Source organism: Macrosteles quadrilineatus, unplaced genomic scaffold (assembly GCF_028750875.1).
Source record: "Macrosteles quadrilineatus isolate MER2022 unplaced genomic scaffold, UCM_ALF_1.0 Scaffold_2__2_contigs__length_208266976, whole genome shotgun sequence".
NCBI lineage: Eukaryota > Metazoa > Arthropoda > Insecta > Hemiptera > Cicadellidae > Macrosteles > Macrosteles quadrilineatus.
The window spans coordinates 119,010,798-119,026,287 of record NW_026542595.1 but is presented as its reverse complement, the minus strand read 5'-3'; the positions used below and the strand labels follow the sequence as shown (position 1 = coordinate 119,026,287).

Here is a 15,490-nt window from a genome sequence, read left to right as displayed (position 1 = left end):
CCCCGTTGTGACTTGACAACATCGGCAGTACGATAGGGGGCCTGCCTTATCAAAAGTCCCCGTTGTTGTATAAAGTAGTTAGTAAAGTTTACTAACTTGTACATTTGTAAATAATTGTAAATATGGTTCCGACGTTTCCTGGCCTCCCCGTGGCGGAACTGGATATGCCATAAATTTTATGGCTAACCGACAGGGAAACAAACATTACTTGATCTATTTTCATAAATATATACATGAATATCTACTATAATCTATTTATTTAATATGATACTTTACTATTAGCAACGTATTCACTTATCAATCGACATACTAATCAATCTACTAATCTTATACAAAAGTTTACTAACTTGTACATTTATAAGTAATTGTAAATATGGTTCCGACGTTTCCTGGCCTCCTCGTGGCGGAACTGGATATGCCATACAGTTTGTGGCTAACCGACAGGGAAACAAAAATAACTTATTTACTATAATCTATTTACTTCATAATAATACTTTACTATTAAACTTATCAATCTACTATAATATGTTCGTGAGATGGTTATTACTTCTATATCGATTTTCGCTATTACAACCCCAATTGTATTATCACTTCGTTTGACCAAAAACTCAGTTGTAAAAATACTTTACTAACATACTCTATTTCAGCAACTTTAAAATAGATTTTTTAAGGGTTTTTTAAGTTGGAGCTTGAAATTAACTTGCTTACCTCTTGAAATATATTCCTAAAATTGTTTTTATGTAACGTAATATTGACTGTTTCACTGACTGCATTGTACAAACTAAACTCTAATCTACTAATGACGACTAACATCTAGGGGGCCTGGGGGCGGAGCCCCCAGCGAGCCAAAGGCGAGTTAATCCTATACAACATAGTGCAACCCCCCCATTCCTGTAAAAAGTTAATACAACTTTTGTGATTTTACCTCTTAAAAATCATAGGTAGCTTTCTCATGATAAAGGTTGTTGACAAGCTAATAAGAGAAAGTATGTGACAGATTGCTGATACCATTTATTTATGTATTTTTAGACAGAAAGGATATTGTTTCACTGACTACAGAAAATTCAAGTGGTCAGTATTTGTTTTAAATGAAATTATTGTTAACGCTTTTAAAGATTATTGGTGGTAGTGCAATAATTTATTATGTTGAATTGTAGTTGAATTGAATTGTAGTTGTAATTGAATGGTAGATTGGTTGTGAGTTGGTACCACGAACCAGGTATTTTACTTTTCCTTTCTATGTGGAATTTTCCACTAAACACTTAAAAAAATGAATTTTAACGTTTGTAAGATTAGGAGGAAACGTGGTAAAATAGTCACAATTAAACCACAGCAAATCCATAGGGTTGAAATATTTTTCAAAATTTACCTGCGGCTGTAGTTTTGAATGTCAGATTAGTGGATTGTGAAGGCACATGATCTACATCCTCGGTGGCAATGTTGAGTACATATGAAGTACACGGGGTTAGGTTAACTATCGTCATATGTCTCTCTTCCTTCGACACTGAGCTTTTTTCACACATCTCTGTGTTATTGTGATTCCAACACCATTCGATCACAAAACCAGATATACATTTGGCTTTGTTTTTCGACAACTGCCACTTCACAGATGCTGATGAAGATGTAATATTTATTGCAGTCGGTTGTTCAATTCTTCCTACAACCAACATAGTAACATTTTAATGTGACACTATTTGCTAAAGATTTAAGCCAGGTTTAAGGATTTTTGTGGTGGATATGAACAGCAGTCTTACATTGACGAATAGTTATCTAACACTGGTTATCTAACAGAAAAAAATATTACTGTACCTAATTTATTTTAACTTTTTTTATAAATGTGTTCTATAGGTTAAAAGTGTTTGAATTGTAATCTAGGTTCATAGGCCTATCCATTGCAAAGCACGGATTAGGCTACTATAGTTATGCAAAAAAGATTGTACTGTCTTGTATTTTACCATTGACTTTTTGACACCATGAAAGTTGATGTGATGAAAGAGAGACATTAGTTACATGTGTTTCCTCCCACCTTGGTTAAGAAATTTCATTATTTAACAAAATTCATAAGTGACAGCAGCACACACTTGTATATCGGAACGTGATGTCTAATTTTAACTATAGTCAAAGATTAAACATACCTACTGCACTTGGAGTAACCCTACGTAATTTTAAATCGTTGATTACTTCAGTAGAATTCAAATAATATTGCTTAAATTGGAAGCTATATACGTGATCCCTCAGTAATCCTCTGATAAGAATTTGTTTCTTTAAAATTTCAGTGTAGTTCTCTTGAGCTGTCAGTGACCCGTTTTTCGTATATAAGATTTTTAAAATCTGACTTTTGCAGTTGTCTCTCTGTTTCTGTTTCAAATCCCATTCAAACAGAACAGAATTTGACGAAGAGCAAGCGAGTTGAAGATCTGAAACTTAAAAACAAAATATGTTTTAGTAAATATAAATTAAATATAAAAATAAATATAAATAGTTATACTTCGTTCAGATTATTTATGCGGTTTTAAAGAAGAAATCTAGTATTAAAAGTATAAAGTATAATGCCCTTCTTACCATCAACATCCTATATATTAAAACGAAACTAGGTTTTTTTATTTCACGATTCTGAATCAACCACTTGACGGATTTTCATGATTTTTGTGTTGAAAGAAAGATAACTTTGAGAACTAGGGAATGTTGAAGCCATAATTTTAGTTTAGGGTTTCAGTTTTTTATAAATTCAGTTTTAATTTTCAAAAAGTCTAGCAGCCGACGGACGAGTTTAAGTCGTTTTAGTGGTGGTTTAACTAACAGCTGATTGCTAACTGTCATTGAAATGTTTATGTTACAAGTTGTTTGTATACAAAAATATTGATAGTCAGAGTTTGACTACACACTATTTCACTTAAAAATGTAGTTTCTTTCCTACCGTAAAAGATCTATGTTATCAGTAGATTGTGTATATTTTAACATTTTAACCTATAATCAAGTTTTGTCATAAATACTGTATGATTCAGAAACTTGATAAAGGGGTACATTCCTAAAGTAGACCAAAAGGCTCGGATCTCGGATGGGCTGGGCAGGCTTTGCATGGTGGGGAGAAGATACTTCAACTTTTAAAAGTGTATTCCAAGAAGTACTACAAGGTAGACGACCACTTGGAAGACCAAGTAATGAAAGACATCCTCAGACTGGTATCTTCCTTAGAAATGGCAGGGGATAGAAGAGAACGGGAGGCCAGGATCATTTGGAAGGTTTCAGTGGTCAATGTGGTAAAATAAGGTACGGTAAGGCCGGGCGCGCACTATCCCGACCACGACCACGACCACGACCAAACACCCGACCAGTGGTTGTAATTCGCCATGCGACCAGAACACGACCCGACCACGACCCGACCAAGGCAACGAATGTTTTACAAACTTCAGTGCCAAGATGATTGTTGAAGAAGTAGTTGTTATGGTGCATTTGTATTGTATGTACGTTAAGCGGAAGAAGACACTTTACTGGGTATATCTAATGTTAACTGTTAGGTCTGAAAGGGCATTTTGTAACATTTTATGAAGAGCTACGTCAATATGAAGACAGGTTTCAAAAGTGTCAAAATCCTGCGACATTTTACCAAATGAGTCACTTCACAGACCGGCGCAAAAAACTAGTGCTCACTGTTTGATTAGTCTAGGAATACTGGGGGTTGAGTGGTGTACTGGTCGGGTCGGAGGCAAGTTGGAGTCAGTGCGCGTCGTCCCATTAAATTGTGTGCTATTTTTGGCTGCAACGACCAGCGGGTCGGGCCCGACCAAACTGGAAAATTTTGGTCGTGCGACCAGGGCCCGACCAGGGTCCGACCAGTCGACCAGTGCGCGCTGTTCCATTTATTCCTATTATAAAACTGGTCGTATCCGACCAGTTGGAGTCGTGGTCGTGGTCGTGGTCGGGATAGTGCGCGCCGGCCCTAAGTGTTATTATGCAATTGAAGGTGGTATGTAGCCAAGGCGTATTACGCATTGGTATGTAGCTACTGTACTCAAAGCCAGTATGTGTAAATCGGCCACCAAGTTGTAAACTAGCTTTTCTGAATCATATTCAATTTTAATTGACTACTCGATTCCCGTACGTAGGACGGGCCAACAGCTCGTTACCTTTAAAATAATAGCTAAACAGCTGATTAAGCAACATACATTAAATACAAAAAAAGTCTTCTCCTCAAACTGCCTAAATATTGAGAACGAAGTATAATTCAATAATAATATGATTGACCACTCTGGTTTAAATATTTTTACTTGTAGTTGGATTTCAGAAGATTTTGACGGGACTAAAAAGAGGGTAGAAAACGAACAACAGTATCAAAAATACACATGTATAAGTAAGAAATCTTCTACTTACTTGGGCAACTACTGTATACTTTTGGTGTGGTTGATTCAATTATTCTTCCAAGCATTAGAAGTATTATTATCCAGTGTCCAAGAATTTCCATTTCCTCGTATTTCTGTAAATAATTACAAATATTTACTATGTATCACATAAACAAGGCGACTGATTAAGCTATTTCATTTTGTTCTAGAATTGTATTAATTGAACTCCCTTTCATTTGGCACTCAATAGATAGGGCCTACTTAAATTCTCTGATTTATCAAGCAATTAACTTCATCGAACATGACAGAAGAAATTATCTCAAGTGCAAACAGAAGTTGAACTATCACACAAATTTCGTCTCAAGATTGTACTTTACATTTAGTTTAAGTTGTCTAGCTATTAAGTTTGTGATAAAATGTGACGCTGAATTAATGAATATTCTCAAGTCTTTAAGATTTTTCACTCTTTTCATACAAAGTAAATTACTTGGTCACTAGGACTACGGCATGTATATTAACCCTCGAGAAGGCGCTTCACCAGTAAAACAGGAGCGGGCGCATGCAGAGTTTTATTCCACAACACCAAATAGCTTAAATTTTACCCATTTTACTTGTTGTTATAACGAAATATTATATGTAAATGTTGAATAACCCAATCAGAAACCTAACTTCTTTGTTAATAACATTATTTGTTTAACTTTATACGAGTAATATTTCAAATAATCATATTGATTTTTTTTTATAAAGGTATGTTACGAGAGAGGGGCGTATGCGGAGTTTTGTCCCGCAATAATGCAATTATACATATACATGCGAACAAAATATATTTGATAATAATTATAAATGAACTAATAGATTTAAACATGTTTATAATTTTGTATATTTTATAAAATATACTTGCAGTTTGACAATAACACATGAGGAAATAAACTCTAAGCTCTAAGGACTATATTTTTCACTTTTTTCACTGAACTATATTTTTGTTTTTTGTTTTCACTGAAGTATACTTTTGTTTCATACCTACTTGAGAGATGACTGTATTGTTTTGTTGTTTTGTTATTGTGTATTGTATTTGTCTTTTATTTGTGTTTATATTTTATGTAACGATGAATTTGACACCATTCTTGTATATACAATATTAATATATACTAATGAATAAAGATGTTTTGAATTGAATTGAATTGAATAACTCTAGCTAAGGACTTACGCGATAGGGCGCAGGCGGAGTAAACCTCCGCAAACTGACACCGCGTCACTGAATTGCAACGGACAACAAAATGAGCAGGAATTCGGGGATAAAATATGCTTAGGGGAATTCCCAGGATGATTTGCGTGAAGTGTAGAGCTGGACACGACTGCCGACACCCATTATGCATATTTATATTAACAAAAACTACAAGTGCGGAAGAAAACTCCGAAAGCTCCCGCTCGAGGGTTAAGCTGAATGTGAATGGAAGGGGAATGTATAATAGAGTTTGTTGACTAAGACCAGCTGTTTCATTAGCCAGCAGTGTTGTATTAAAAGCTCGATGATTGAGAACATTTACGCCCAGTATTGAACTATCAATAAGCAACTGACTTTACATAGCAAAACAAAACTCTCTTCTTCATAGAGTTTAAATTCATTATAAACAAAATTGCTTACTGATTTTATTGTACTTTTTCAATCACTAACCAAACACACTGTTATTAAATTTATTTTCTGAAGGATACTTACTCAAAACGGCAGTGTGGCAAAACTGTAGAGGATAACAGCATTTTGTCCGGAAGTCTTGAGATTAGCCTGATATTGAATATCATTTTCAAAGTTTGATTTTCATTCTTATCAAACAACGACTCATCTGTATAAACTTGGTTCTGAGAATGATTTTATCCTGTAAAATGTTAAATACTCAATAACAGTTTCAAAACAGAAATATTATCTTTGAGGTAGTTTTGTTGTTTTCTTTCATTTGATTGTGTAGCGAGTTATTGCCAACAATTTAAATAAATTAATACCGTATTCAAAAAATTAAATTACTATGACTAGGGCTACTATATACTTTTAAATTCATTTGATTAATCAACAACTAGTTTCAACGCTAAAGTCATAATCATGTTGTCATCTTAAACAAACTGTATTGAGGAATCACTTTCTTGTTGTTTAAACGGGTAGGCCTACTAAGTTTAATAATGTGTTCAACTATTAATACTGTAATATATTCTTAAATTACTTTAAAGTAAAGTCTATATAAAAAGATATTTCGTATTCTGGTTAATCGAGTAGAATGTTCCCTGCATGATTTCATTACTTTGTGAATCCTAGTTTTTGCTAGTGTCAGACAGATGATGACACATTGTGATTGATATGGCTTTCTTGTCTTGATTGCCTTTTTATTCATCCCATCACTGACTTCAGCTGTCTACATTTCTTCATCGTCCCATATAGGGAAGCTATTACCGTAGGTAGACCTGGCCCTTGGACCAATTTACTTTTTCATATTAAGGTAACCAGATCCAAAAACACCATCCGTTCGAATTCATAAATAAACATGAAATTAAAAAGATAATTAATAGTTTGTAAAAAGAATTACTAAAGTTTACAAAACTGTTAATATTACTAATATCTATATAAATAAAATTAGAGTGTTGTCTGTACAATCTTAGAATCATGCAGTTTTTGGTTATTTTTAGGTTTCATAGCCTAAGAAAGCCGAAACGAGTCTTGTCTCAATTTCTGTGTGTATGTCTGTATGTCAATTCTGTGACTCCGTCTGTAAGCAAAAATGTCATTTTATGCGGCCTTCTCCTAGAAAACTAGATTACCGATCAAGGTTCTAATCATTGTTCTGTATTTACTGGATTGGTGAGAGTGTCTTTGGCCATAAAAACATGGCCTCGCTTCTTTGAAAACAAAATAACAAACCATCAAAACCCAATTTCGTTCGATTGTTGTAAAATTTTCTCCTAATGTTTACTATTACATTTTATGAAATAACGATCAGCTGTTTGGATTAGTTCTCACTTCTAGCTGTCACTGATATGTTTACAAGTTGTTTACAAATACAGCAAACATTTCCGATAAAGTTTTGTTAGCACATCCAAACCAAGTGAGATTAAAAACGTTGTGCCTTACTTAACCGGTTTAATTAATCGCAAGTGCAACGATTGTTCTAGAGTTATGATAGCCGGGGGAAATTCCGTGAATCAGTGTTGTATTAGTGCTGGGAAACTTACCTACATTTTTTTAATCATCGTCACCAATAGCTTACAAAAAGGTTTTCACTTATTGACGACGTTTCAAGGACAGTTGTGTAAAGTGCAAAGTAAAAAATCACAAATGCAGTGGGTGATCGTGGATGTTGCTGAAATCTTGGAAGATATATCTGATTTCGCTGTGATCATGACAGATGTTTAACTTACAGATGTAGCTAAACTTGCTTTTCCAATGTGTTGTTCACTTTTGGTTTCTACTTGCATTTCGACAACGATATCGGTACTTTTCCTATCTAGGAAGTAAAACTAAAAACGTTCAAAACCCCAGCATTTGTGCGTTTTTGTAACATTTCCTCCGAATGTTTGCTAGATATATGTACCGATTATCGTTTAGAGATTGCGTAATCTTTTAAATAAGAAACCTTTGTTTGGATAAAGGTGGTTTCTTCAAACTGTCATTAATATGTTAACATTAAAAGTTACTTACAAATAATGCTATTAATGGGAAATAACTTTGATTTTCAAAAACTTAAAAAGAAAATTAAAACCAAGGGAGATAAATAACTGCAACCCATCAAGTGAAAGTTTTTTTTTTAGCAAACCATAGTGAGTTATTAAAGCTTTACGTTGTTAACGTTACATGTTACATGTTTTGTGGCCTGTGTATTTATTTATTTATATATTTGCCAACGGATTAACACCTATAATACAGTTTGATTAGAAGGACAGTTTGAATTGGTCGTAAGTACAATAGTTATTTTCTTAAATGTAACCGTTGGTTTTTGGTACTGCTACTTTTCCTTAAAACCGGTGGTAGCAGTAAGAATCATTTTTACGTACAAGCACATTACTATTTACAACTAGCCATTTGATGACACTATAAAAACTTTCAAATAATTGTTTTGTTTGCAATGTTAAAGCGTAGGAAATCCCCTAATTCAATTCTGTATTTGTGTGTGTATGCTGTCTGTTGGTAACGCATTAATGTCCTTATTTCTCAGTGTATCGTGGAAAAGACAAGATGTTTTAAGCATAAACATTAAGCACCTTTGTTAATGAAAATTTCAACCCGAATAAAGTGTGCAGTAGTGAGGTTGAGGTAGTATTTTAACTACTTTTAACCAGTGTGAAAAGTAACTTTCAATTACAGGCCTACCTTAGGGCTATGCCTCTATCTATAAAGCAATTCCTTTTATCATTAGATATAAAATATGGGCTAACACGATCAGGTGACATATAATTGTGAAGCATTCGTTTTGGCTTTGAAACTGTCAGATATTGCATTTGCGAAGGTTTATTATGTATTCCTATACAGTAATAGTTTTGCCAGCATATATCAGGAAATATTCATATGCAAACCAACTCCTGTTCTGAAAATAAGAAGGTTTCAACTTACTACAAGATTCCCGTACGTAGAACGGGCAAACAGCTAGTTATAAATGTGAAAGTTTGTGTGTTTGTTTGAAGTTCAATCACGCATAAACCACTGGACGGATTGGGCTGAAATTTGGCATGAGGATAGCTCACATTCCCGATTAACATATTGGCATATTCCTATCTCAAAAGTCCTTTCGGGCTCCGCCCCAGTGGCTCTGTAACCTTATGGTTATTCATATTTAAAGGGAGTTAAAGAATTTAGTCAGCTGTTTCAACTAAAAAAAGTTGGTTCTATGATGTACAAAGGCATTAAAAAAGTTATAAGAAGATTTAGCCTACCAACAGGGTGCAGCACTATATTTTTTGCACTTATGTAAACAGCTAATTTGAACTAAGCAGCAACAAAAAACTGTGATACGCAATGAGAACTGTCAAAGTAGGATTGTTTACAATCATATGTATTTAATGATATTTAATGTGTGGTATCCTCATCAAACCTATCTTGTCAACATGATTGAGCAAATACAAATCAAATTCCTTAGATATTTATTCTTCAAGAAGTTTGGATACTTCACATTTGATGTATCTTACCATACTCTTTTAAACTTGTTTGAAATGGTCAGTCTAAAGCAACGTCGTGATATGGGGATGCTTATCTTTCTACACAAACTACTCAATGATAAGGTTGATGACAGCGAGCTCTTATCTGGTTTAGCATTCCTTGTTCGCCGACCCTCGTCCAGAGCCCGCGCATTGTTCAGTCCGTCCTTCTCACAGACTTGCCTAGGGGCTCAATCACCTATCAACACGATGATGAGACTACCTATATAATTGAATATCAAACAACATTGATATTTTTAACTAGAGCCTAGCCTCTTATAAAAAAATCTTTAATCTCTCATAATGGTTAATGTTATTAATTTCTCTCACCTTCATCAGTTATCAGTTATCTTGTGTCTCATGTTTTGTTTCTTATCTTATTTATTTATCTTATTTATTTGCGTTATTCTTAGTCACTCTTATTTATTGTTACTTATTGCTACTATTATTTATTGTTGTTGTTATTTAATAATTAATATTTATTATTCTTAGTCTATGAACGATTCACTTTATTCAATTTTATGAACTCATAGCATGTTCTCAATTTTTGTACAAACTAGAATAGATGTAGATTTTTGTGGGCTTCACTCACCTTTATTTTTGTTTGTGATGTCCGGGACTCGTCAAAACACATAAACACACATATATACAACACAAAAATCGTCCACGGCATCAAGGTCCGACGTTTCGCGGAACTCAAAACAACGTTCCGCTTCTTCAGGGGATTAAAAAACTATTTTTAGCCCACACGCGGGTCGAACGCCTAACCACGACTGCCGGATCAGCTGAGCTTGGAGGAGGACGGGCGGGGGCGGGGGTAGGTGCATTGTCCATTGTTGATAAGCCATTCACGCTCCTGGCCTTATCTCGTAGTTGTTCTAGTTTGTTTTTAACAATGTTTAAGTACACCGTACTGACATCCACCGGTGTACTTAAACATTGTTAAAAACGAACTAGAACAACTACGAGATAAGGCCACCGTACTGACATCCACCGGTGTACTTAAACATTGTTAAAAACGAACTAGAACAACTACGAGATAAGGCCAGGAGCGTGAATGGCTTATCAACAATGGACAATGCACCTACCCCCGCCCCCGCCCGTCCTCCTCCAAGCTCAGCTGATCCGGCAGTCGTGGTTAGGCGTTCGACCCGCGTGCGGGCTAAAAATAGTTTTTTAATCCCCTGAAGAAGCGGAACGTTGTTTTGAGTTCCGCGAAACGTCGGACCTTGATGCCGTGGACGATTTTTGTGTTGTATATATGTGTGTTTATGTGTTTTGACGAGTCCCGGACATCACAAACAAAAATAAAGGTGAGTGAAGCCCACAAAAATCTACATCAATAATAACACCTCGCCTAAAAGCATGTCGTTCAAAAACAAACTAGAATAGTGCTGCAGTGTAAATGGGATTTGTATTCTGTTTTGTAGCATGCAAAATAAAATAAAAATGTCATGAACAGTTTTTGATTTTTTGAGAATTCGTAATAATACTTACTTGATACTTGATGATGTCCCACTAGCATCGCTCCTGCGACGTGGTCGTCAAACTGGGTAGAAAAACAATAATAGGCCTAAAAACAGATCTTCTACTTTAAAATAGGCCGCTTCACATAAATATTACTTTAACATCTTCTTAAATTTATTGAAATTTTGCTCTTGGATAATGTTCCTTGGTAGTGAGTTGTAGATCTTGACACTACTAAAATATGGGCTCTTGCAGGCCAAAGTTGAGTTAACTTGGGGTAAGTTTACATGTACAGTAGAACCTCTTTAATCCGAACTAATTGGGACCAGGGGTAGTTCGGACTATTGAATAGTTCGGATTACAGAACATATTGTTGTTTTTACATAACAATAGCTAAAACATGGCTAAAATTGATCAACATTATTTTGGGAATAGTGAAAAAAGGTTTTATAAAGTAAAATACAGTGTTTATTTAATACAGTAGTTAACATAGTGAATAAACACTACTGTAAATTAAATACAGTATACAATAAAGAACTGCTGTACTGTGTATAGAGTACAGCAATGAGGGGTTCGGATTAGTGGACGTTCGGATTATGGGGGTTCGGATTAAAGAGGTTCTACTGTACTTGATTAGCTCTTCTCGTGTTGTATTGATGGACCAGATTGTTTGTGAAAAAGATGTCCGGATTATTTCTCACCAAAATAGCAGATTCTAAAATAAATAGTGATGGGAGGGTTAAAATTCCAAGGTCCTTGAACAGGGGGCCTACTGAGAGCCAATTTATTTTTATTATTTTTATTTTTAATTTAATTTATTTATTTTTCTTTATTGTTTAGGGGAAGTGGTAGAACATTATGGCTACGGTAGATGTGTATTAATACCATAGTATACCGTCAATTTAAAGAAGCAAATTTTATCAAACTTTGTCTTTCCCCATTGCAAACGCAAAACTTGAGTATAACTGCAATAATCATTTTAAACTTAGCCTATATGACAACCCCGTATGAAGGGCGGGTACTCTGCTATTTAGTAAATAATTTAATTTTTAATTTTAACTTACCTTATTGTTATAATATTGATCAAAAAACTGTTTGCATAAGGTTGGCATATTTTTGTCATAACCGTTTTGGAGCGGTGGTGCTACCGATCACCATGTCCAAGGTGTCGTTAGAAAGGTCTTAGCATGTAGTTTTGCCATCAAACAAAAAAAGTTGGAATTCCATCAGGGCTCTGCCCCAGTGGCCTTCAAAGTTCCCATAGTATTCTTAGGGAGAAAATGTTTGCTTACATTTGAACAGATGAATACTTTTAAATTGACAATAATATTTGAAATTTTAAATATTTTTAATTGTCGAATGGTGTTTTTTAACGTCTTGTAGCCGTATGTTTTACTTTTTACTGTAGAGAATTCTAGAATGGGATTATTAGGACATTTTATCCTTGAATAGTCCTACACTTCACATGTTATAGTTGGTGTGAATGAAATTGTGATATTTTGTAAATGAAGTAGGAAATAAATGTCCCTATTAAAAATTTATCATTTGAGTATGTTAAATTGAATCGTGGGTAGTAATATTACAATTCATTGTAATGTATTTCTTACTTAGATCTAGCAGGTCTACTGAAAATCCTAGAGGTAGGCCTATTGGTTTCTTGCACTGGATCCTTTAATTTTCCATGAACATTAAATAATTGTTGCCTGATCTTTTCTTTTGTCTCCCACAACAACAAATATGGGCCTAGATTCCAAAGCATCCATTTTTGATCAAACCCCTAATTATTTGGTTATCATTCTACCAAAGGCTACTTTATTTGTTTGTTGTTTTTAATCATAGCCTACACTTACAAAGCTTAGACAAAATTTCCGTAACGACTCAATACAAAATAGCACGTAGATAAAATGTTCAACTATAACGCGTCTCCAGGCCATTTAACGAGTATTAAGAAAATAGGTTGGTTGATATTCCTAAGTAAATTAGGCAATTAGGCAGTAAATTAGGCACTAAAACTAGAAGATTGTTTATCAGTGCTTTCCTTCTTTCGTCCGTTCGGGCCATTGAGATATAGATTATAACTGGGGTCACTACTCTCTGGTTAAACGTTAGAGAAAAACGTGCCACTGTTTTGGCTGGTTTGTTTTCGGTGTTTCGTGTTGTTAGGTTGGCCGTGTGGTCAGTTGGTGGGATGCTGTCAAATAATTCCAACTCATTCTAACCTAACCATACTATTTATTTGGGGTTAGGCCTATGTTAGGGGCCTATCCGTTATTTCAAGGACTTGTATCAAAAACTTATTTAAGTTATTGCACGTTAAAACCTCTGTATTTAAAGTTATTTTGAAACATTATAAATTGTTTTTGTTTGATAGTAAATAAATACTAATGTATTTACCTCTTTTCAAACTAGCCTATGTGGTGAAAATAGGCTAGTCAAGTTTCCTGGTTTGTAGGCCAATAATAGCCCTATGGCATTTGATTAAATAACGACAATCGTTTTATGATCTTGTTAAAATGGGTTGCTCTTGCTCGTAAAATAAATAAGTAAACTTATATTGCAATTGCAACCATAATGTTGAGTTGGCACTGTTGGCAGATTTTTGTTTACTATCAACTATCAACAATATACTATCACCAAAACAGGATGACGCCATCTTGATCTTGATCTTGCCTTGCCTCTAATTGACAAGTCCCACCGCCACCAACCCGATCACCCGGCCAACCTAACAAAACGAAACTCTGAAACAAAACCAGCAAAAACAGGGGTACGTTTTTAAAACACAGAGTGGTTACTCCAGTTATTATTATAGTTCAGTGGTTCGGGCATGAGAATTTTAGGTTATGTCGTATTTTTACCGTCGTGGCGTGAAGTTAGCGGCTCTTTTCATCGGCGCTTTTTCGGATTGTAATAGATATGGGTTGGTACGCCTGCAGGCACAACAAACGTGTTTTGCAGGGATGTCGGAAACGCAATTCAATGACAATACAGTGCGAAATGATGTTTTTACATTTATATAATGTCAATTACACCTTGATAAAACTTGTATACACGTTAAAACTAATTAACTGACGTATTTTAAAAGGCATACTTTAGACCGCACTGTACATTATACGTAGCTATGGCTTAACATAATGCAATCAATTAAAACTCCGAACATAAAAAAGTGCATAATCTTTTTCCTAAGCCCATCACATCAACTTTGAGCTATTCTAATCGTAAATTATTGGTAATATACAATGTGTAGAATACTCAGTATAAATATGATTGAGGCAGTCCAGTAAATTACGAAGATATAAGGCAAAATCTATAATGGTTGATAGGAATTTGCGTCAAGAAAAAGTGCACAATCTTTTTCCTAAGCCCATCACATCAACTTTGAGCTATTCTAATGGTACAATGCGTAGAATACTCAGTATAAATATGATTGAGGCAGTCCATTTAATTACGAAGCTATAAGGCAAAATCTATATGGTTGATAGGAACTCGTTAGAACAAATTAGATATTATTCTAGTTAGTTTTTTATCTTAATGTTTTCCAACATGTTTTGCTTAGTTTATAGTTTAAGGTTGTGTAAATGGATTATTTTCATACATGATATGTTTATTAAGTAAATAAAATAGCTTAGATTAATTTTTATCTTTTAGAAAAAGCAGTTTCATGTTGTTTCCCTTTCGTTAAGGTTACCTCTCCTCAGATTATCCCTCAGATTTCTCCAAAGATAATTTACTTGATTGCCTCAATCATATTCATAAATATTATATACTACAAGACTACAATGTATTTTACAATTTGAATAGCTTAAAGTTGTTGTGATGTGCATAGAAAAAATATAATGCTTTCTTATTTGTTGCAAGTTCCTATCAACCATGTAATAATTGGCCATATCTTTGTAATTAACAGGACTGATCATCCATACTCATACTTTTCATTAGTTTTCCATTACTGCTTTTATCATTAGAATACCGAATACCTCAAAGTTGATGTGATGGACTTAGGAAAAAGATTGTGCACTTTTTCCTGACGCAAATTCATACCAACCATATAGATTTTGCCGTATAGCTTCGTAATTTCGGGGACTGCCTCAATCATACTCATACTGAATATTCTAAACATTGTATATTACCATTAGAATACCTCAAAGTTGATGTGATGGGCTTGGTCAACATCGTGCACTTTTTCCTGATGCGAGTTCCTATCAACCATATACATTTTGTCATATAACTTCGTAATTTAGGGGACTGCCTCAATCATACTCATACTGATTATTCTACACATTGTAAGGCACCATTAGAATACATCAAAGTTGATGTGATGGACTTTTTCCTGACGCAAATTCCCATCAACCATATAGATTTTGCCTTATATAGCTTCGTAATTTACTGGACTGCCTCAATAATATTTATACTGAGTATTCTACACATTGTATATTGCCATTAGATTAGCTCAAAGTTGATGTGATGGGCTTAGGAAAAAGATTATGTTCTTTTTTGTGTTCGGAGTTTTAATTGAT

The 15,490-nt window shown here is 34.5% G+C and overlaps 1 protein-coding gene across 7 annotated transcripts in view; it reads right to left on the bottom strand.

The window, feature by feature from the left end:
- The window catches only part of LOC128985841 (tyrosine-protein phosphatase 10D), a 60,482-nt gene extending 46,764 nt beyond the window's left edge, over positions 1-13,718 (bottom strand). For 2 of the 7 annotated variants that reach the window (XM_054405766.1, XM_054405773.1), the window contains exons 1-6: positions 13,374-13,718; positions 11,010-11,085; positions 6,058-6,214; positions 4,372-4,474; positions 2,136-2,423; positions 1,370-1,657 (exon numbers count right to left, since the gene is read on the bottom strand). In XM_054405766.1, the coding sequence (XP_054261741.1) occupies positions 1,370-1,657; positions 2,136-2,423; positions 4,372-4,462 (667 nt within the window). In that variant the 5' untranslated portion in view covers positions 4,463-4,474; positions 6,058-6,214; positions 11,010-11,085; positions 13,374-13,718. Of the gene's footprint in view, positions 1-1,369; positions 1,658-2,135; positions 2,424-4,371; positions 4,475-6,057; positions 6,215-6,631; positions 6,721-11,009; positions 11,695-12,043; positions 12,174-13,373 lie in introns of those variants that run through there. The other 5 variants (XM_054405767.1, XM_054405770.1, XM_054405771.1 and 2 more) reach the window with 5 other exon arrangements.
- Positions 13,719-15,490: the final 1,772 nt, after the last annotated feature.